Raw genomic sequence first — 23235 nt, 5'->3', positions numbered from 1 at the left:
GTTATGTAGAGGACCACATGCAGCGTAGACTTCTATCTTCTAGAACTCCCAGAAAATGGGCCATCAGGATTCAAGAGGCGTATGACACTCTGCATAAAGGAGATCCAATTGATTCCAATTCAAATAGGCAATAGCCCTCTGCTCTAAACAAGGTTCTTGAGTCATGTAGAGAGGGAAGGAATGAAAAGGAGTCAATTAAGCATTGATCAAGAGGTTCAAGGAAAACCCAATTTGACTTGGGATAAAGACATGAAGCTTTTGTTTAATATAGTGAAGTCCCATGCAAATCTGCTAACAAAATTGCAATCTAAAGTTCATGAGATCAAAGCTCAATGATCTTTTCTGTCCCCATGTCCCAGGAATGACAGTAGTGAAGTGCATGCGATCACTACTAGAAGTGGTAAAGCATTGAAGGACCCCCTTATCCCACAGATGATGTTGCTCCAAATGAGACCAATGAAGAGGCTAATAATGGTCAACCAAAATAAGAGTTACCTGAAGTAGTCATTGAGGATATTTAGGAGTGCAAACCTCTTGTTCGTGACCCTAATAGATCTAACTGTTGAAAGTGAAGAAAAATAAAAGAAAAATGAGGGGGAAAAAAGATGGGATCATTCTTATAAATAACACAAATTTCAAAAGTTTGTAATATTTATAAAAATAACCTACTCTTTTTAATTGATTTTCTAAGCATTGATCATCTCAAATCGATGGATCATATTAGTCCACAGTTCTCGCCTAGAGTAGGATTCTCATATGATTCTGAATCTATATATATAAAGGAATTCATATCAAAATATGTACTCATGTAAAAAGTACAAATTAATCACATTCATTAATCTAAATTATCAATGATTGAAAATTAAGGGAAAATATGGTGAAATTATCATAATTACAACAGGTGCATTTGAAATTTGAAAACACTTACAATATACTCAAGATCTTAGGATATGGACTATTAATTATCTATATAAATGTACTATCAAGTCATTTCAAATGAATCATCATAATTGCAAAAATATATTTAATTAACTCAAATGAATAAATGAGATTAATCAACTATATGTGTGTCTTTTTTCTATTTGAAAAAAAAAAACGCATTTCCTACTTTCTAAAAAACTAGAGAACAATAACATGTTTTTCAATTTTTCCATTAGTTATCACAAAATGACAAGACCGCGTGTTCACTCATTTAACACCACTTAAAGAGTGGGAAAGCAAACCGAGCGTAAGAGATGTTGGATACTTGGGCTTAAATATTTGGGCCTAGAGTGATTTGTCAGTCTAAATTGCCAAAGTGTATATGGCGATCAAATTTGTATAAGCAGCCCAATCAAAATTATGAAGATATAATTATGGAAGGATGAATTGGAGCAAAATGACATGGAGTTGTATTCCCACCTAGCTTGTCAATGGTTCTGTATTTTAATCACATCTCAATGCAGGAATGTCCAAATCAAATTATTTTTGCAATAGTTGAAAAACAACTCAAAGTGTATAACTTTCATGAAAACAATCACGTTTGATTTGGATCTTACTGTAAGACAAAAATGGCATGAAAGGCAATACTACACAATTTTCCTCAAAGAAGTGCAATAACTTTGAGGAGTATATTACATAAACTTGAAGACAAATCGAAGACAACTTATGGGGGGTTGGTAGTAAATTATGCAAAGGAAAATATATTCTATAGATAAATTTCTAAAGTGAAGGGGAATCTTGCATTTTATTCTCTAAACTTTAGGTTATTTACAAGATTGGACCCTAAATCTCAATTATAAATACCCTAGCCATTTACCATTTTCATCATCCCAAAATCACTTCAATCTCCCCTTTTATATGTATTCTTCTCCTTCCTAAGCAAAAGAGAAATTCTCCATTGTTTCCTCTTTGCTATATATAAAAGTTGTAACACTTTTCTTATAGTAAAATACTTTTAGCCTTGTCCGTAGTTTTTATCCTATTGAGATTTTCCACCTAAAATCTGTGTCTCATTATTATTATTATTAATTTCTCTCTTGCTCCATATTTGTTCATGTAGAGTGATTGTACATGTCTAGAAAAAGCTCCAGTAAAACCTTGTATTTAATCATTATTGCATGGACCATGGTCCACACAGTTGTGTGGATCAAAAATAAAAAGTACATTATTTTTGTACTGAAGGTACATTATTTTTGTACTGTAGGTACATTATTTTAGAGTACATTATTTTTGTACTGAAGGTACATTATTTGATAGTATATATCAAATAATGTACCTTCAGTACAAAAATAATGTATTTTTTATTTTTGGTCCACACAGCTGTGGACCATGGTCCATGCAATAATTTGCCTAAATAGTTCGTTTGTGACTCACCTCTCTTTTCCAATATTATTTTCTTGGTGCTCTTTATAAAGCCAGTATTGTTCTACATTTGGACAAATTATATCGTGCACTGTAGACCCTGATTCAATACACAGAATTTGACTTCATAATACACAAAATTTATATGTATAATGCACAGAATTTATGTTCATAATACACATATAAACACGATATAATAAACATGAATTCTGTGCTTTATAAACATGAATTATGTGCACTATGAACATGAATTATATGTATTATATTAAGTGTTTGTGTCCTCAGTTATATAATATACAAAATTCATGTTTATAATATCGTATTTATGTGTACACTCGTCCAGAAAACCAACAAAAGAAATATCCAAAAATATTTCCCAAGATAGAATAAAATTCATAAAAGACATTTTCCATCAAAATATATCATTTTTCTTGGACTAAAATGTACATTTTCTGCTAACTTTATTTTACTTTAATAGCCAAAAAGAAGGGCTTCGACCAATTGGACCCTTAAAATACTGTGGGCATGCAAATCGTGGGTTTCACTACATGATTCAACAGCGTTGTTAGCACATCCTTTGAGATGGAAAACAAGGAAATGGTTGTGTAATAACCATAAACACAAATAACCAATTTAACAAGGCACTATCTGCAAATCAGCCCAAGGTTTCAGGCTTTCAGCTAACTAAACACAAGTTCATGTTTGATGTATATCTTATTCATAAACCATAGATGATCAAAGAAAGAAACATAAAAGACTGGAATACATGATCCTGCTTCTGCGCACCACAATGAGTTCATCTGCAAAGAGCAAACAACACAATCAAATTTTAGAAGAAAAAAGTATACTGGGTCAATATATTCTAATCATGTTTAGATCAATGACAGTTCAGCAGTATAAAGGGACTAAAGGCTAAGCCCATGTTAAAAAAAAAAATTTTAAAAAAAAAAAAAAAAGTCTTAACTTCTAGTTTCACACGATTATTTTGGGCCATTCTCCCATATGTCATACCCATGCCTTAAAGTTAGATGTGAACTTCTTTCTATTACCAAAACTGTGACCACAAAGTGCGTGCTGTTATATTTTCAGCATTGTGCCCAGAGGAGGGAGGGGAAGAGTTGAGCATAACATTTGAGCAGGAATAAAAGGGCTGTGCAAAATACTCTATCCAAAGAGACATGTTGCATTGTGACCAAAAGGATCCAGATGAAAACCAAAGAGGATGTTGGTTGTGTTGTCAAAGGAGAAGAAAAAGAAATCAAGCTTGGCAGAGGCACAGAGCAAGGGCAACATTGAATCAAATATTATCGTTCTCTAGCAACAACTCCAGCATGTTACCAGCAAGCATAGTTATCTGCAACATATGTAATCCATGTGCTATCATGATGCAAAGTAGCTTATTAACATTGTGCGAATAACACTATCGTTACCATTGTATATTGGATAACAAAGAAGCCATTCTTGGATCTTTAAGACAAAGCAGTATACAGTTACTTCATAAATATTTACAATAGATGACTGGATACTTCTAGACAAAATGTTGAAACCTTTTACCTTATTTTATCCGAGTTGTGATTATGTGTTGATCACTATACTAAGATGCTAACTTTAACACCAAACAAATTTATAAATCGATGTCAAAGCTACTCTAAGCAGTGGTACTTCTAAAAAATGACCGCAAAAGATCAGACTCAGTGATGTATTTGTCAACAAGCAATATGTGGTTCTCCTTGGAAGTTTCATTTCGGGTTTCGAACTTACCACAAATACTTGAAATAAGTAAAGCAGGAACTAAAGATGTAAGGCTAATATAATATTTAAAATTTATTTATAGCACAACTTATTAAAAACACAATCAAGTGCTTCCCACATCTTGTAAACTCTTTTTTGCCAATGTGGTTAGAGGAGCCAAATCTTTATCAAAGGTTTAAGTTCCAAAAATCCCCCAGTTTTATTTCTGATAGTAAACAAGAATATGGAAATTAAAAGTTCATTCAGTGAAAACAGAACACAAGACTTTCTTGCCTTTGCCAGTACACACTACACATCAAATAACTATCCCCTCCATCTCTTCTCTATTGCCCTATAGGGTTTTCTTTTCCACTGACAGTGAGAAGTTCAAAACTCATCACATCATCTTCATTTGCCCATCCACCGTAAATAACCTAGAGAAATTATCCATTTCTTGCCCCAATCATTTTTCCAGCCTACCCCCACCAAATTCATTAGGACCTTTTCAGTTCGCAAAAGTACACAGTATTATCTTATCTACGCCCCGATCTTCAAGGACAATTTTTATGGTATGTGCAGTATGCATTCCTTAAATCTGTACGAAAAGCCACTTCTTTCTTTAATCAATAAAGATTTGACAAACAAAAATACGCATCAACTCTACGTAAAACTAGGATTACAAAATTACCATACAACTATTCTAACATTCTAAATCATGAGAAAGGAAGAATACACGTTGTTTCAATTTATGAACCTAAAGTCCGATTTAGGGCAAAAGTGAGAGGCAACTGCTGATTCCGTAACAGAAAACCACCGTCAACACGAGCACACAACCGATCAATCATTCGATTTCATAATAGTAACAAATACCCGATAGAACAAATTAATTTAAAAAAAAAAATTATGAACAAAAAAAAAAATTGAAAGTGAGATGACCTTGTAAGTGATGATTGTTTCTCAGTGAGAGTGAGAAGCGGAGGTGGTGGAATGAGAGTGAGACTGAGAAGGCGCATAGATCTTGTTGTAGGCGACTTCGCCGACGAGGTAGACACCGAAGGCGACAAGCGCGATGCCGAGTCCCGGAACGGCGTGGCGGAACTGATTCGACAGCATCGGGTGCTTCCTCCACTCGTCCCTCCTCCTGAAAAACTCCCCCGTCGGTCCAAGTGACTTAGCCATTCGCCGTCCGGCCGTTACTGATATTCTCCGCGATCTGATCTTCGGTGATGCTTGTTGAATGTTGATTGTCGATGATGGATGGCGATGGGTGAATGATACGCTGAAGCTGAACCGTTGTGTGTTTGAGAAAATGGGAGCTATCTATGGGCTTGGGCCTCGTATATACGGGCTTTCTCCTTCTTAATGTTCAAATTATTCATTTGGACTTAATTAGCACATTTGCCATGAAAATTAGTCCAATAAATAAATATAATTATTTCTTGTTGAAATGGACTACCAAATGGTGTTAGCCCAAAACTAAGTTGCAAACTTTCAAGGATAGAATGTTGTGTACGCATGAAATTTTCCAGACTGGCTTTGATGTGATTGGGTCAAGAATTTAGCAATATGATTTGAAAGGATAAGATTTTTGGATGACGTGGAAATTCATAGCCATTTTAGAGTGTGTATTAAGTAAATATTATCTTGTGACAATCAGTAATTTCCAGTAAATTGTGGACCATAGTCTTATACGACGTTGTTTTCGCACGACGATTTATTTTATTTTAACGGTGACCGTTTGGTTATCCATTCATGTTACATTTTTTTTACAATAAAGTGTGTGTATGTGCCTTGTGTTGTTAGTTTTTATATAAGGAGTATTATTTTATGAAATTTTGTACCTGAATTACGTACCTGTCGTTAGTTTTTATATACGGAGTATTGTTTTATGAAATTTTGTACCTGAATTACGTACCTGAAACAAATTAATAGTTGTGTAACACACACCATATTGTATCTTATATTATGAATTTATGTGTCTGTTGTGAAATTCTGTGCTTGTAGACATAAATTGTGTACCTAAATCAGATTTGAAAATAAGTAAATATATAATATGTGTGTGTATTGTTTTGTTAGTTTTAGTGTTTTTGTGTTTTGTGCTATGAAATTCTGTACCTTAAGAGGATGAATTATGTATTTGAAATATATTCGTAGTTGTGTAGACACACAACATGAGAAATGGGAAAAAAAAAATTGCATAATCTGTTAAAATCTAAATATCAAAACGGCACATTTTTTATCCATAGTTCACAATGCTACGTGGATCTTGGTCTACGATATAATATATATTGTTCTTAATCAACAAAAGATCCCAAAGAGGTAAATTAACATAAATTATCTATAATTAATTAATTCAACTTAAGAATATCAATAGACCGATACTGTTGAGAATCGAACTTGTAACTTCATAATTACCAAGTAAACAGAGTTGAAAGGACAAGATTTATTACTTGATCAAATTGATGCGTGATACGTGTGTTTGCCAAAATGATTATAAAAAATGTTATTTCTGGTTGGAAAAATGATACACTTCACAAATCACAATCAAGAACTTAGAAATCAATTAAAACATGAGCATCCCATACACACAAGCAATAATTTATTCCAAGTCGACAATCTACTCTATACTAGAAATTAGGCTGCGACAAAATGAGAAACATGTTTGCTGGCACATCAACCAATATGACAAAACCATGTTTGTTTTTTTTTTTGATAATACAAAACCATGTTTGTTAATTGATCAATCAATTATAGAGTAGGTACTTCTCATTAATTATAATGTTTTTTATAGGGAAAATGTTCACATTTACTTCTTCTTTTTTAACATATGTTCACATTTACTTAATCTGCGATTGAGTTAAAATTTGAAAGGCATGTGCCTTGTAACATTCTTTTTAGCCTTAATTACCTTTTAGGATCGTTTGGTTCACGGAATATTAGATTACCTTAGGAAATGTTATATTGTTGGAATATTAGATTACTGAGAATGTTAGATTACTGTGTTTGGTTAAAATAGAGGTATGTAATATAATCCTGTTTGGTTTAAGGTTATATTTATATATATATATACATATATATATATATATATATATACATATTTATTTATTTATTTTTTTATTTTAATAACCTTAAAATAAATAAATAAGATAATTGTATCATAAATAATTACATGATTAAAAATATTAACTAATTAAATATTGAACTTGAAAAAATAAAATTATTTTATAAGCTAACATGATGTAATAAAAATAAAATAAAAATATAATTATAAAAATAATTAAATATAATATATAAAATAAACTAACTTAAAAAATATATATTATAATAATTAGAATTAAAATGGAAAATTTTGTAGATATCCAAGGTAATCTTACATAACCTAACAAATGTAAGGGAATCACATTCCTTTCAAAATCCTATGTGGAGGGTAAGTTGTATTCCTTAGGGAATGTTATATTTCCTTAGAAAGATGAACCAAACATAGGAATGTAAACTTTAGAATGCAAATTATATCGTGGACCGTGGTCCACAATGCATTGTGGACCGCGCATCAAAACGACATCATTTTGATTAATGAAAACATACGGATGAATTTGCGCCATTCACTTTCATTTCATATACACTGCAGTTACATTTCAACACAACTGCAGTTACATTTCAACAAAACTACAGTTACATTTTGATATAACTACAGTTTCATTTGATAATATAAAAACACAAATGTGAAACTGTTATTCAGTATCAGTTCATATACACTGCAGTTTCATTTCAACACAACTACAGTTACATTTCGATATAACTACAATTCCATTCGATAATATAAAACACAAATGTGAAACTGTTATTCAGTATCAGTTTATATACACTGCAGTTACATTTCAACACAACTACAGTTACATTTCGATATAACTACAGTTTCATTCGATAATATCAAAACAAATGTAAGGCAGTATCTTTTGAGATGAACTGTAGTGTCAATTACGGGCTCCGTCTCCCACTTACTAAAACGACGTCGTTTTGAGACCACAGTCCACAATGCATTGTGGACCGCAGTCCACGATATAAGAACTGACTTTAGAATATCACATACCCTTAGTTATGTTGTATAACTTGAACTAAGCACCCCCTTAAAGTATAATGAGTAACAACAAATTTCATCCATATTAAATATTTGTTGATTGTGTTCATGAATATATATGAAAAAAATAATCATATGAAAACTTGTTTTAAGGAGATAGAAAATTAAAAACTAATATCAATCATTTATCTAAGATATCAAAGTAAGAGAAAAAATTTTGCAATGACATTTTGATAATTTTTCGATTTTAAAAGTGCACTTTGTCAACATTATATAATGCACTTTGGGAAATTATACAATGTCACATTCATTACTAAGAACAAACTAAGAAAAACCAATATCAATTGTTCATCGTGGAAAAATCTAAAAGATTTGATACAATTTGAGAAAAAAAAAATTATGGTGGTATTTTGATAAATTTTTTTTAATTAAAATTACAATTTTTAACACTATAGAGTGCAATTTTTAACAATATAGAATATATTTATGGGTAAACCCTAAAACTTAACCGAAAAAAAAAATCATAACTTAAACTGTAAATATTAAACTATAAAAAGGTGAACACATAAACCAAACTAAAAGGCAAAACACTAAACCAAAGCATAAAACTAAATGATAACTCTAAAATGTGAATTTTAAAGTGCACTACACTTTAAAGACTAGCAAAAATGCACGTTATAGTATTGAAAAGTGTACCGTATAGTGTTTGAAATGCACTTTTAAAGTTGAAAGATTTATCAAAATACAACCGTATTTTTTTTATTTCTTTACTCTAAAACTGTTAGATCTTACCATATGGACGGCTAAAATTGATTTTTAGTTTTTTCTAGTAAACAAATTCTTATATAATCATTTTTCCTACTATATATGTCTGTTGTATTATTTAGATTACTAACTTGAAATGAGAAACAACGGGCATTAAATGGCAAGTAATTGTTTACTTTTCAAAAATAGGACATTACAATTAGAAATCATCTTGCAAGACTTTTATTTTTTTTTTTAAATTATATTTATAGATATTTAAAGAAATCACTCAATTTCACAAATAAGTATTCAATTTGTACTAAAACTACTCACTATACGTCAATGAAAATCAAATATGAAGTCAATACAATCTATACTTAAAGCAACTCAAGAAGGATGTATGGTTGAGATAAAGTAAAAAGATAATTTTTTATTATTTATTATTTTTTTTTTTTAATTTTTTTGTGTGGAGAGTGATGAGGAAATTGGAGCTCGTTGGTGAAAATGGATGAAGACATTGGAGTTTTCTTTGGTGAAGATAGATGAAGAAATTGGAGTTTGGACTTTTCTGATTATATAAGAAACTAGAGTATTCATTGGTAGAAAGTGATTGTGAAAACAAATTGGCTCGGTTATTTCCACCGTAGAGTTTTGGAGCTTTTAAAAAAATAATTCTAGTCATTTACCAAATGTGAAAAATTAATCGTATATTATTCAGAAGTCCATCATTTCAAATGAGTTTGCGTGGATAAATTTGAGTCACTGAATACTTGATATTAATGGTTTAGATTTCACCAGTGCACAGTTGCACATTTGAAATGTAAGTCATTGATCTCAAATATTCAATGAGTGAGATCTATCCACATAGACTCATGAGAAAGTGTTGACTCATTTGATCATGAGTCTATATATAGTGACTTGATTAGGTGCGAAGATAACTTCCCGTGCGAAGTGCAGATAACACAAAAGAACGCACTTTACGTTTAGAATTAACCCACTTAACCTTAAGTATTGAAATGATGTACCTTAAGTATACAAACCACGCACCTAAAGTTTTAAAATGACGCACTTTAGGTATCGATGCTGTTATCCCCACACTAGTTAAAACCCCTTATTTGATTTTTTTTTTGTCTGCAAAAACCCCATAAAGTTTACAAGTGTGGATGCTATTATGAATTCTTTGTGTTTTCCGCTTCTATATCCACACTAGTTAAAAATTTTACACGATTTTTAATGATACACATAAGAGAGAGAAGGTGGAAGAAAAAGAAAAAAAAACTGAAATCTGACATTAAAAAAAAAACAAACAAACAAATAAACAAACAAACAAATGTTTTAACGCACCAGCGGGTGCGTGCAATGCACGGCACATCATCAATGATTCTCCATTTATTTATCTTTCCTTGAGACCACAAAAAAACTCTTCATTTGCAGGAGATACAAATTCATACTCTCACCACTTTCTCTATCCTCTACTTCATCACAGGGCGTACAAAAAAACTAAGAAAAATCTATTGGATTCTATTACATGGACTTCCATAATTTACTCCCTTTTACGAGACGTTTGGTTGGAAGGAAGGAATTGTAATTCAATGGGAAAAGAATAATGTAGGAATAAAGTGAGAGTTTAAATTCCAGTCTTTGGTTAACAAGAATAAAATTACTAGGAATTTCAATTTCAATGTTTGGTATAAATGGGAATTGAAATGGAATAAGTTGTATAAAGTCCAACATGCCCATTGTTGTTGTTGTTGTTGTTGTTGTTATATGACAAGTATCTCTTGAACCCATTTGCATATTCAAACACCAAAAAAATATAACATATTATATTCAAAAATTTGTTCTTCAAAATGTAGGCAAATACGTTATATACACATCAAATTTAAATACTTGAGAGTTTTGATAAAATATACTTGATTAAGGTTGGCCTAGAATGATTATTGCTCATGAACGACGTTCACAGTGGTCAAAGAATAATACACGCTATCATCTAGAAGGGAATATCAAACATTAATTTTAGGTTAAAAAAAGAATGATAATTTTGTTTTACGATTATCTTTTTTTTTTTTTTTAAAATACACGGAATTAAAATTTCAAAGGGACATGGGATTCTAATTCCATGAAAACGAGAGAATCGTAATTTCTTCCAACCAAACTAAGAAATTTAGTTGCCTTTGAAATTGTGTAGGGATTAAGTAATTCAAATTCTATCCAACTAAACGCCTTTTTTTAAGACACTAAACGCCCTATTTTTTTTGAAGACACTAAACGCCCTATTACTCCTTGATGTGACAAGAGATGATAGACTATCTTCATCCTGTGAATCTTAAAAATATCAATATTAGAATTTTGAGTGAGAATAAAATTTGAGAGTCCAAATAATATTGTTCAAACTCTTGGGGAATTGTGCCTATGAATTCTCTAAAACAATGAAAAGCTTCTGTATTTTGAGAGTTGTGCCTATGAATTCTAAGGCTATCCTTAACCCAAAAATTTCTTTCACTTTCTAAACTGAGTCTCACTTTTACATAATCAAATTTACAAATTCTTCACTATTTGTTTTACATCCCTGCAATATTCTCTCACTTTCAAAAGTGATCTCACATTTATATTATATAATAAATATAATAACCAAATAATATACGGAGTAATAATTAATTAATAAGAAATAAAAATATATAAAAAAGTACACAAAGTTGCCGTGCACAACAACTTTTGTTAGATTTTAGCATACTTTTTCTTTTTTTTTTCTCATTCTCTCTCTCTTATTTCTAATTTAGCAATTTTCTCTCCACTTGCAAATACACATGGTATTAAATAATAATAAAAAACTTACCAAGGGTAACGATTAACTGGGATGAGGTTAGCCTAAAACAATGAAAATTTTGTATTTTTTGAGAATTGTGCCTATGAATTCTCTAAAAACAATGAAAAACTTCTGTATTTGGAGAATTGTGCCTATGAATTCTCTAAAAACACTGAAAAATGAGAAGAACGAAAAGAGTTACAAATTGGAGAATTTAGTTTAATAAAAAATTATTTTCTAATTCTTTAATTCTCTATTTTTTTTTGAAAATTCAAAAAGTTTTAACTTACTAAACAAAAGTCTTTAAAAGACATAATAATTTAAACTTTTTCTCTATAGCTAATTATTGATCATATAAAATAAATTATACTCTAAAAAAAATACTTCCTTAAATTTAACGACAGTATATAAATTATGTTCAAAGTGTGCAATCCCTTAAAAGAAGAGATCAAGATTCGAATCTAGGCAGCGAAATTATGCTCAAAGTGTACAGATTCTTTGTGTGCGCTGAACTTACATCTTTTATCAGGTTGGGGTTGTGGATTAACATATTGAGAAAAATAAAAATAAAAAATAAAAAAAGAAGAGAAAAATTTAAAGAAAGAATCAAGTTTTTAACTAAAGCTAGAAAGTAGCCAAGTTTTTGACGGTAGAGATTCACCCGCTTACTAATAATATATTTTCAAATGCCATTGATACAGAGCATATTCGGGTTCTTATTAATAATGGATAATTTGCCGGCAATCAGGCTTCACCCAATCGTCATTCGTCGACGATAATCAGCTACTCCAGTAGAAATAAGTCGGCAAATGCGCTGGGATTTCCTTTGTCCATTTTCAATCTCTCTCAACTCTCAACCTTCAAACCGAAAACGAAAGCAAGAACTCATTTGTGTCCCTTCTTAGTGGCTCTAATATTCTAGGATTCTTGCTTTGGATCCTCATGAACTTTGTCATTTCCCATGTTTTCTGTCACATAAAAGCTCGATTTCTCCGACTCGGTCACTACTAGCAGGGCAAAGCTTTGTGGGTTGTGTGGGAACATACAACCATGTCCCATCTTCAGCTCGGTATTCCCAATTCGCCGCTGTTCTTGAAAACCAATCCCCAAAAATCCTTTCTCCTACATTATTCGATCTCCTACTGTCCTAAGGTTCCTTCATTTCTACACCCCCCTACTGGAAAAATCGTTCCTTTGAGGAACTCAAGGCCTTCCCATTCCAAAATTACTTGTTCTGCTCTATATGGAGTCAATGGAGATCTTCACAAGGTAAATTATATGCATATTCTTCCTTATTTGTGTGAAAAAGTTTTGGTTTTTTTTTTTTTTTTTTTTTAATAATGAAATTCAATATTTTGAGAGTTCAATTGTTTTTTTAATCAGCGGTGTGCAGATCTTGCGGTGAAGGAGAAAAGTGTTTCGGTGATTCTTCTTGCTGGAGGGATGGGGAAAAGAATGGGTGTAAGTGTATAATTGCAACTGTGAACTGAAGCAGATATCAATTTTTGAGTGACCCTAAGCACATGTTTAAACTATGTTGGTGTTTGCTAATGTATTGGGTTGAATTGGATTAAACTCTATTCCTTATACTTAGCTACCGGCCGTAATTGCTATCATGATAGCTCTTTGTTTAGCTCTGCATATTTGTGTGCATTGTCATCACTTTTTTTTTCCTTGTTCTTTTTGTGTGTGCATTGTCATCACTCTTTTTTACACTTTATTGTTTTTCTAGCATCACTCTTTTAATATGTCAAATTTTGGGTAAAATGTTGTACCTACTTTTAAGTCTGTCACACTGTCTCTACAACTTTGTATTCCCACCTCCTCTGTTGTCTACTTTTTACTTTTCGAGTTCTACTATGTATACTCTCAAATTCTACTCCCTTATTTTTACTCCTTATGTGGCAAGCAAGGATAGACTATTTTCATGATGTAGGTCCCCATAAAAGTTTTCACATCAAGAATTTGAGAGTGGGAGTACAAAATTGGAGTCCATGCAATATTTTCCGTATTTTCCATCTTCGAGATGATAGTTTCCTTATATTTTGTGCTTATAGGTGAGCATGCCGAAGCAGTATCTTCCACTTCTAGGCCAGCCAATTGCATTGTACAGGTACAAGGAAAATTGTCTGTTCAAATTTATTAACTGATCAGCCCAAAATGCATTGCAATGAGCTGTTGATTCATGGGTTTTTGCATTTCCCAATTCATGGGTTTTTGCATTTCCCGATCCTAGACTTCAGATATTACTTTGTGAAAAAAATTGATTGGTTTTTACATTTCCCAGTCCTAGACTTTAGATATTACTATGCAAAAAAAAATTGATTGGTTTTTGCATTTCCCAATCCTAGACTTCAGATATTACTAACTTTGTGAAAAAAAATTGATTATCAATGTTATGCTGCCAAGCTTTTTAAGCCTTAGAGAGAAGTTGATATCATAACTATGTACCAATACAGGATATGGGTATAGTCTCTAACACCAAAGCCTTGATATTAGCTTACCTGAGTTGATATGAAAATTGAAATTCCACTGGTGCTCTCAGTATGTACAGAAGTCTAGTAGGAAAAGCTCAGTGTAGTGTGATTGGTACACAAAGCCACACAAACTTAGTAGTCGAAAGAATATTTCTGCATCTGTTTCTCTTTGTGCAGGCTTTCTAACTCAAAGTTTGTTGGCTTGTTGCAGTTTCTACACCTTCTCTAAGTTGCCTCAAGTGAAAGAAATTGTGGTAGTATGTGATCCGTTTTATAATGACGTTTTTGAAGGTATGAAGCTATTAGTTTATTAATTTAGTAATAGTAATACAAATTTTGTGCAAGCAATAAGTGCAGTTGACTTTTCGTCCTTTTGTTTTTGGTGTGATGAGGAGAGGGGGTTAGTTTGTTCAAGGTTGCATTTTTCTTTTCCTACTTCTTTGGAGATATTATAGATGGTCCGTTAGAGTTTTTGATTTTGTTCAGATGCAGGAAAAAAAATCCACATCGAATTGAAATTTGCATTGCCTGGAAAGGAGAGGCAAGATTCTGTATACAATGGTTTTCAGGTACATGATAAATGTTATCTCAAATTACAGATTCATGAACTTCAAACTACTTATCTTTTAAAAGGCCTATTTAAGTGGGGTTTTCACCAATTTTGAGGTATTATACACTTGCATGCTAGAAAAACAATAATATGAACTTTGGAATATTAACATGGAAATTCTTGGAAGTTTGAGACAATTTATATTTGTCAGTTATCACTCAGTCGTGGACTCATGGTTTTAATATTAAGGACATATTAGTATCATTACAATTCTCAGTAATTATTTTTAATCTTCTACTTTCACATAGTGCTTTGATGTTTCAGGTAGTTGATTTGAGTTCTGAACTCATTTGCATCCATGACGCTGCGAGACCTCTAGTATTGGCAGGAGATGTAGAAAAGGTTGGTTCATTTGCTAAAAGTCCTTTTCGTCTTTTTCTCTTCTTGGTAATATTGAGGCCATTTTGTATGTACTTTATTCTGAATAAAATGTTCTTGTGATCTACTGTGTAATATATGTGAAGAGTAGGCATATAAATTACACTGGATGAAAGAATAGACCAAGCTTGACTTAACCGATAATTAATTGCATTTTGTATAAAAATTTAGAGTTAAGAATGGACATAATTGTATGTATGCCTTTTTTTATTTTTGTTGTTTTTGAGGGGATGGGGGAGTAGAGAAACTCAACTATTAGAATAGTATAAATGGAAGCCTTTTTAGTGTTTCTCAATTTTGTGGATTTCTTTGCAGGTCTTAAAGGATGGTTGGCTTGTTGGAGCAGCAGTTCTTGGGGTTCCTGCTAAATCAACAATTAAAGAGGTATGTTTTATGATGATTATTGGCTTAATTAATCATATTCAGTTTTTGAGCTTGTAATTGTTTGGCTGTTCCAAAGTGGTAGAAAGAATACATCCCTTGAGGTACATACATTCAAGGATGGTTGCCATAATTTCTCCGAACATAAAGTTGCCTATGGATTATGGTTTTACAAGATGCATGAATTATTTTGGCAGGCAAATAATGAATCATTTGTTGTGAGAACTCTTAACCGGAAAACCCTCTGGGAAATGCAAACTCCACAGGTTTGAGCCGACAAATACATCTTTGATAAAGAATCTTTCTTAAACATATGCCATGATGCCAGTTGATTAACTTTTCTAGTACAGGTAATCAAGCCCGAGTTGCTTAAGAAGGGGTTTGAGCTTATTAATAGGTATATAATCCATTACTAATTTGCGATGTGTTTTCAATGTTTTGACTAGAACTATAATCCATTCCATTCCACCATAGCTGGGCTTTCTAGTTTCTGTATTTATATCACCATAGCCTTTAATTTGTCACCTCACTATCTTTGTACAAGTAAACATTACGGTCACGGATAATATGCTTGCTACCTAGCTATTATTGCACCTGAGAGTTAAATAAATCTTGTAATTAAAGCTCGAGGATCATCCGTCTGATTTGATGCTTTGCTGCACCTTCTCCAGGGAAGGTCTTGAAGTGACAGATGATGTATCTATTGTGGAGCTCCTTAAACATCCAGTCTACATTACTGAAGGCTCTTACACTAACATCAAGGTGAGCCCCACCAAAACATACAAAATATTTGTCAATTGTTTGTTATGTTATGGCCACTTTTTTAATATGCTGCAACTACTCTTTTTGTTTGCAGGTTACAACACCTGATGATATGCTGCTAGCTGAGAGAATATTGAACGGGCGCTTCAATTATGCATAATAATTAAATTGAAATTGAATTGAATTGATCCCATATTTTGTATCCATCCATCCATGTACAGTGAGTGAGAATTTTGTAATGACATTTAGATCAACCTGGAACAGGTTGAGTGGGCTGCCTATACCCATTCTTCAAGATTGCAGAGTGTTCACATTATCACTAGGTGTGAGATCATGGACTAGGAGAATGTAATGAACCTTAACTTGTTATTTTGAAGGATTAAAGCAATCTTTATCTCTAATGAAATGAATGGCCAGTTTCTATGTGTTTAATTGTGTATCCAAATATCAAATTCCTCAGTGCAAGACACAAAAAAGAACAGCAGTTTCAGTCCCAAAAACATGTCTATCTTTACCATTTATTATTGAGATTGCTGCAGAGAAACATGGCAGGCAGGATAACTTTGAAGAAATTGCAGATTCCCAGATTGTGAAACTTTACATCATCATTCTTTTACTAAACCTTCAGATCCATAAAGAATAGGTGGAATAGGAGGAGGAATGGAATAAATATATAAAAATGAAGAGGAAAATGAACCATTTCTTGAATCAGAAACTTCTGCTGCTCCTCACCTCCTATTATCATCATCTTCGGTATCTATTATTCTCTGTTCTCCCTTTCGCGCACTCCCCAAACCACGAAATCCGCCCATTTCTGTTTGGACGAACAGGAGTCCCTTTGATCTGCACACACACAAAATTTAACATGTTGCTAGTTAAGTCTGATTTTATAATCTAATAAAGAAGTGATGAGATGAGATAATCCAGAAAGTGTACCTTCCCCCTTCTTTGAGGTTTGGTGTGATTCCAACATAAAAAGCCACTGCAACCATATGCTCCTGATCCAGATTCATATCCCCTGTATTTGCAGTCAAACAAGATATCAGAAGTCAGACAATTAAAGAGGGGGGAAGAGGGGGGGTGTTGCACATCAGCTATGGATAACCTAAGCTGATTTACTTCCATGTGGTCTTTGCTGGCTAGGGTCACAAAGCGAAGTTTACCTAAACCCGAAAGGGTTGTGGGGTTTCCCTCGTCATCCAAAATTAAGGGGGAAAAGTTGAATCAAGAAAAACCATATATAAATAGAGAAATCTGATACTTACATGGTCTCTTTGCCAATATTGACTGCATAGCTGGTATCATGCAACAAACTTGGTGAAATGGGATAATCAGCCATTTTATTATTTGGGTCTTTGGGATTGATCTCATCACTCATCTTCAAATTCTTGAGCTCATCTTTCAGCTCATCTTGCCAATGCTGGGAGGATAGGTCAAGGGAAGCCATCGACTCTAATTGATTATCATGATAAATGCCATCTTGGGGTAATACCTGATTCCTCTCAGGTTTAAGGCGATTCAGTGAACCAGGAGTGCCTTTCTCCATGGCCTGTAACCAAGCAGTTTCTAGCCTCTGTTCATGGATGATCGATTCTATTCTCTGTACTGGAATTTCTGAAATTCGCTCTTTTGAACTGTTTATTTTAGCATTTCCGCTTGTACTCTCAAAACCCCCAACCAGCTTTCCATCGCGATCATTAAAGCTTCCGCTTGATGCATGCAGTGGCTCATGATGTGCATCCAGACCAGAATATTCCCCTAATGCGTTAGAGCAAATTGTTGTCTCCTTGTTTATGATGCTAGATGTATCCATCTGCTTTGGACTCGAATCCTGTAAAGCAATTAGTTTTGTACTGCTCGCAGAGTTTTCCTCCTCCGGTAACAAAACAAGTCTAACATCTACATTTCTCCGTAAAACATTCTCAAACGAATTTGTGATACTGCTTAGGAACCGCTCTGCTCTGGTTTTTATTTCATTATCCCGAAATGCAATGTGAGCAACAAAAACACCTGTAAAATTGTTCAAAGATGAGTTATCCTACAAGTAAAAAAGACTCACTGTCAATTAGCACTGTGGACGCTATAGAAAGACCAAAAAAGACTCACTGTCAATTTCAGACATGGAGACGAGAGTTCCACATGTATGAAGCAGCTGCTTCAAAGTATTGGAATGACACTTTTCGATGCATCTAACCCAGATGTCGTCCAACATGTTTGTATTCAGACTTCTAGGCACGGTCTTTCCAAGCTTAAGTTCATCCTGCGAGGCTAATGACTCTCCTGATATCAGTTTGCTTTGAGTGATCTTTGCGTATCCTAGATCTTTACTCGATGAGATTCGATGACTGCCTTTTGCAAAGGACGACGGAGAACCTAACTTGCAAGGTGCATACAAAGAATCCCCTTTCTGTTGTTTCCGGGAAACAACTTCTCTAAACGTACTAGTAGAAGGATCCTCCTCTGTTGCTTTGGAGCTTTGCCTTCGACTACTCCCTGAATGAGTTTGATCTAGGGAAGGAACAGAACCTAGCTGTAGCAGGGTTGCTGTGAACCAAGTAGAGCGTTCGCTTGAAACCCTTAATTGTTTCTCTGCATCTGAAAGAAGCTTCAATGCATGCTTCAGTCTATCCACTTCCAACTCAGATACTGAAACATTTATTATATTCGTTAGCATAGAATTTATGACGAAAAAGTTCAGAGCTCGACAATCTACAGATAGGATAAATACCACATTCTCATTTTTCAGTGAAAAATGAACCATTAACTAGAACGCAACTTCAAGTGCATTTAATACAAATTTGCAAAAAAGCCTCTGGCTAATTAAAAATGGTCCATAGTGCACTAGTGCATACAATCAATCATATGCAGATAAAACTTCTTGAAGGATGCCAAAATTATTTGATCCTAAAGTTTGTACCGTTTCTTCGGAGAGACGGTTTAAGTTGTGAGCTAAAAGCTAATATTGTGATTAAAACATGCATTGTGTTTGAAGGTAAACTGAAGTCCAAAGTTGGGTATACTGGTGCATAAAGACCTTGCACTCGGCTGTATAAATTGTCTATCAATTTTCCAGCCAAATGAATTATAATCCATAACAAATCATGCAGTAAAAGTGGAGAAAAACGAATAGAGAGAAGGGGGAAAGAAAGAAACTTAAAAAACCTAGGAATTCAGTAGGTAATCAATCTTTTGGGATCAATCATTTTTCATTCCCATTTATGGGTTTTAATGTTTTAAACCAAACACCTTGTACAGGTTTGATTACCATTCCCAAAGTCTAAAACCCCCGATCAAACACCCCCTAAGACTAAGAACTGTTCAGTAAGGAAGAAAGTGGAACATATAGGGAAACCAAGGGTACAGTGGCACAAGAGGTGGTTGAGAAAAACAATTATCTAGATTTGATTTTATTGAAATATCAGAAAACTATCAAGGCATTCCTCAAAAACATGTTAATACGTAATGTTATTTCTTCTAGCAACGGCATAAGTGTGTGATATCATTGTTGCTAGAAAGCTAAACCCAGAAACGAACACGATTAGCAATTAGTTTAATGAGGAAAAGAAAGTTGAGTAAAGAATGTATTGACATGGAAACAGCACTTACAACTCTTTCCAACAAAGGATGAATCGGTGGGTTTTGCATCAATACTAGGGTGAGTTCCCGCAATGATATCCATGATGAGAGTGGCCAATTGCGACATCAAAACTATTGGATCAATGCCAGAATCCAATAATTCTCTCGCTCTTTTGACTGTTTCTGCTGTGTCCGATGACATGGCTAACTCCAAAAGTTCCAGTAGTTTTTCATCTGAAACTACCCCAACCTTTGGACGAAATGTACATAAGTGAAATTAGTTTGACACATTCAACTTACAATCAATTAATCAAATGACTTCAAGCATAATTGTTACCAACATTTCGATTAAAAGTTGAGTATGATGTACTATAACAGCAAATATTCTAAAATGAAAAAGAATGTCAGAGAGACAGTATAAACGAAATATTCTATACTCACCAGGTCATTCACCAAAGAAGTAGTGATGCGTTTCCCCAACAAACTGAGTTGATCTAACATAGTCTCTGCATCTCGAAGTGATCCATCAGCATTTAAAGCTATCAACTCAAGCGCTTCTGGTTCCACATCCAAATTCTCATCATCAACAATCTTCTTCAACCTGATCACTATATCGTTATCCCTAATTTTATTGAAGAGGTACTTCTGGCACCGAGACAATATGGCACGGGGCACATTGTCAAGATCCGTGGTAATAAATACAAAAACAACACGTGGGGGTGGTTCTTCAAGAAACTTCAAAAACGCCAACCAAGTCTTTGAGGGTAGCAAGTGGCATTCATCAATAACAAAAACCTTGTACCCTGAAGACGTTGATTGGTGAGCTACAGATAGACTCTTCAAAAGATACTTAACTTTATCAATTCCCTTCTTGTTGGTGCCATCAACTTCTCTAACATTCTTGCACTTTCCAGAAATAAAATCTGCACATTCCCTGCAAACACCACAGGGCTTAGTTTCTTCTGTTGCGAGGCAATTTAGAGCAGCAGCAAAAATCCTCGCAGTTGAAGTCTTTCCAGTCCCACGTGGACCTTGAAGAAGATAAACAGGGGCAATTCTCCCTCTTGAAATTGCATTCATTAGGGACTGGACAACTATAGTCTGACCAATCAACTCCTCAAAAAATGTAGGCCTATACTTCTGGCACAGGCTTCTGATATTTTCAGGGGAACCTTCCTCTTCTTCTTCTTCCCCATTAAATGCCACTAGCTCAAGCCCATCCTGACTTTTACAGCTTGTAGACCACCTCCTTCCATCCAACCGACTCAGCGCCTCCAAATCAAGTTCTCCAAAGTTTGTGGAGAGTTCATCATCACTAATTCCCGTTCCCATAGATGACCCTCCTGGACCATCATCACCATTTGTTAGCAACGGAATGAGACCTTGAGCAACAGCCCTCGAGCCATGTCTCCTCTTGTTGTAATCCAATGATGATCTGCGACGTCTTCTTTGATACACTGTTTGGCTTCCACAGAAAATACTGCTCCCTTTCCTCCTCAACGTGTCTGAAAGCGAGGGTGAATAACAACTCCCATACCCTGCTCTATATTTTGGAGTTGACCTCCTGGAGGACCTGGACCAGCAAGAAATCCCGCATCCATGCCTACCTGGTAAATCCAACTGATCCTCCACTTCGTCATCGTCATCACCATCATTGAAGGATTGGGTAGTGCCATCCCATGACCCTACGGTACTTGGATTCCTAACACCATATCTGTTATAAGAACTAGTCGACAAGGCAGGAGTACTGTATGTATATGAAGAATCTTCTCTTCTTCTTCTACTGTTTCTAAACTTAGAAGATGAATAAGCCCAGTTCTTACTCCTCAGCCTAGCAAGCAAAGGCGAGGCTGCAGAAAATCTCCTAAAATCCTCGGCATTAGAATAATCCTCAGTGTCTTCGGACTGATCTACCAAACTCGCAGAATCATCCCCACCTAAACCTAAGCCTAAACCAGGCAAACCCTCCAACACTCGTCGTGGAATCCTACTAGAAGCCATCTGTTGCTGCAACTTGTCGCTGTTATGCCTCAAAATAGCCGTGGAAAAATTGTTTTTCTTTGATTTTTTCTTAATGTTCCGCCTAATGGATGGCATAAAATTGGCATCTTTACACTTTAAGATCATTGAAGCATACCTATCACCTGCATAGGTATCACTCTTGGAATCATTGCCACCATTCCGTGCATCGCTTAGGCTATCCTCTATGCTTTCTTCTGGCGTAGAAGACGAGCCATTTCCATTTCCATTTCCAAGACAATCCTCTCCTTTACCCCCTCTTCTCCTTCTGCTCCTCTCACTCTCAGATTTTTGTGACCGCCAATTATGCAAAAATACCTTTTTCTCCTTTTCCTTATCCTTTTCCTTCTCCTTCTCCTTTGCATTGGTGTTGGTATGGGTGTCTGGATTTCCATTTCTTTCGATCCGAAAAGTGGGTTGCAGAGTGGTTTCAGTAGCAGCGCCCACTTCTTGGCCCCCAATCACATTGAGAGTATCATCAACGTTATTATGATGGTGAAAGAAATGGTGTTTGGAGTTATAGTTTAGCATATCACCTGCAAGCGTGGATCTAGCGGAGCCCAGAGGCGACCTCCAGGAAGAGGTGGTTCCGGGATCTCTAAGCGCCTTAGCAGCTTTCTTGATTTGGGTCAATTCCCTCTTCAAATGCAAGTTGCTCGGATCAAAACTATTCCCCCCTCCCCCTCCGCCATAGCTGCGGCGGCGCATTTCTGAAGACATCGATTTTTAGTAGTAAAAAACACTTCAACACCTACTCGCGCTTTCGCTCATTTAAAACCCCACATTCGATTCAGGGAAACCAAGAAACATGGGCAAAAAGTAGAGCTCAACACTACGTGAACTCCACAAATGTCAAACTAGAAACAGATCTGACAAAAAAGCTCTCCAACTTTGTGAACCCAATAAATTTACCCTTACAATAGGGGGTAGAGTAGGGTGAGGGGCCGCCGGAGTGGGTAATGATGCCACGGAAGAGGAATCAAGAATGTACAGCTTGAGCTAGGTAGTAGAACATGGACTAGGGTTTTCAGAGTGAACTGATGAAGAAGCTTGTGAAAGAATAAGAATGGTGGTGGTGGTGCTTCAACAATGGCAGTATAGATACAGAACATTACAAGGATGAATAATTAAAGAAAATATTTTTACAGAATCAAGAAAATAAAAATTATTTTCCCTCCAAACACGCATGAAGAGGAATCTGTCTTCAATTTTTGAAGATTCTTGAAAATATATACATATTACTACAGTAAATATTTGTGGGCATTTTGTCCGGGATTATTTCCTAATATTATAACTTCTGTTTTCAAAAAAAAAAAAAAAAAAAAAAAAA

At 34.4% G+C, this 23235-nt stretch overlaps 2 protein-coding genes across 4 annotated transcripts; one reads left to right on the top strand and one right to left on the bottom strand.

Moving 5' to 3' along the window:
* The first annotated feature begins 12410 nt into the window (after positions 1–12410).
* LOC116006876 (2-C-methyl-D-erythritol 4-phosphate cytidylyltransferase, chloroplastic) lies at positions 12411–16729 on the top strand. Of its 2 annotated transcripts, none has more exons than XM_031247382.1 (11): positions 12411–12971; positions 13086–13163; positions 13760–13815; positions 14391–14470; positions 14672–14748; positions 15054–15131; positions 15483–15551; positions 15746–15814; positions 15899–15945; positions 16220–16310; positions 16405–16729. In XM_031247382.1, exons 1-11 carry the CDS (start codon positions 12753–12755, stop codon positions 16468–16470), a joined length of 930 nt encoding a protein of 309 aa, XP_031103242.1. In that variant the 5' UTR covers positions 12411–12752; the 3' UTR covers positions 16471–16729. The 2 variants fall into 2 exon arrangements, with proteins under 2 accessions (XP_031103242.1, XP_031103241.1); XM_031247381.1 differs by having other exon boundaries at positions 14666–14748.
* A 66-nt stretch (positions 16730–16795) lies between these two features.
* LOC116006875 (protein STICHEL) lies at positions 16796–23101 on the bottom strand. Of its 2 annotated transcripts, XM_031247380.1 has the most exons (7): positions 22442–23101; positions 20328–22351; positions 19917–20136; positions 18417–18956; positions 17576–18320; positions 17247–17328; positions 16796–17153 (listed from the first exon to the last, which is right to left on the bottom strand). In XM_031247380.1, exons 1-7 carry the CDS (start codon positions 22623–22625, stop codon positions 17055–17057), a joined length of 3894 nt encoding a protein of 1297 aa, XP_031103240.1. In that variant the 5' UTR covers positions 22626–23101; the 3' UTR covers positions 16796–17054. The 2 variants fall into 2 exon arrangements, with proteins under 2 accessions (XP_031103240.1, XP_031103239.1); XM_031247379.1 differs by having other exon boundaries at positions 20328–23101.
* Positions 23102–23235: the final 134 nt, after the last annotated feature.

This window comes from Ipomoea triloba, chromosome 15 (assembly GCF_003576645.1).
Source record: "Ipomoea triloba cultivar NCNSP0323 chromosome 15, ASM357664v1".
In the NCBI taxonomy this organism is placed as follows: Eukaryota; Viridiplantae; Streptophyta; class Magnoliopsida; order Solanales; family Convolvulaceae; genus Ipomoea; species Ipomoea triloba.
This window is presented reverse-complemented; position numbering and strand designations above follow the sequence as displayed.

What these genes read in the sequence shown, in the direction of transcription:
- LOC116006876 (XM_031247381.1), top strand. Translation starts at nt 12,753, where the DNA reads ATGTCCCATCTTCAGCTCGGTATTCCCAATTCGCCGCTGTTCTTGAAA. An exon ending in CAGCCAATTGCATTGTACAG is followed by an intron (nt 13,816 to 14,390) that starts GTACAAGGAAAA and finishes GGCTTGTTGCAG; the next exon opens with TTTCTACACCTTCTCTAAGT. An exon ending in GGGTTTGAGCTTATTAATAG is followed by an intron (nt 15,946 to 16,219) that starts GTATATAATCCA and finishes CACCTTCTCCAG; the next exon opens with GGAAGGTCTTGAAGTGACAG.
- LOC116006875 (XM_031247379.1), bottom strand. Translation starts at nt 22,625, where the DNA reads ATGTCTTCAGAAATGCGCCGCCGCAGCTATGGCGGAGGGGGAGGGGGG. An exon ending in CTCCATGTCTGAAATTGACA is followed by an intron (nt 18,321 to 18,416) that starts GTGAGTCTTTTT and finishes ACAATTTTACAG; the next exon opens with GTGTTTTTGTTGCTCACATT. An exon ending in AATATTGGCAAAGAGACCAT is followed by an intron (nt 17,329 to 17,575) that starts GTAAGTATCAGA and finishes CTGCAAATACAG; the next exon opens with GGGATATGAATCTGGATCAG.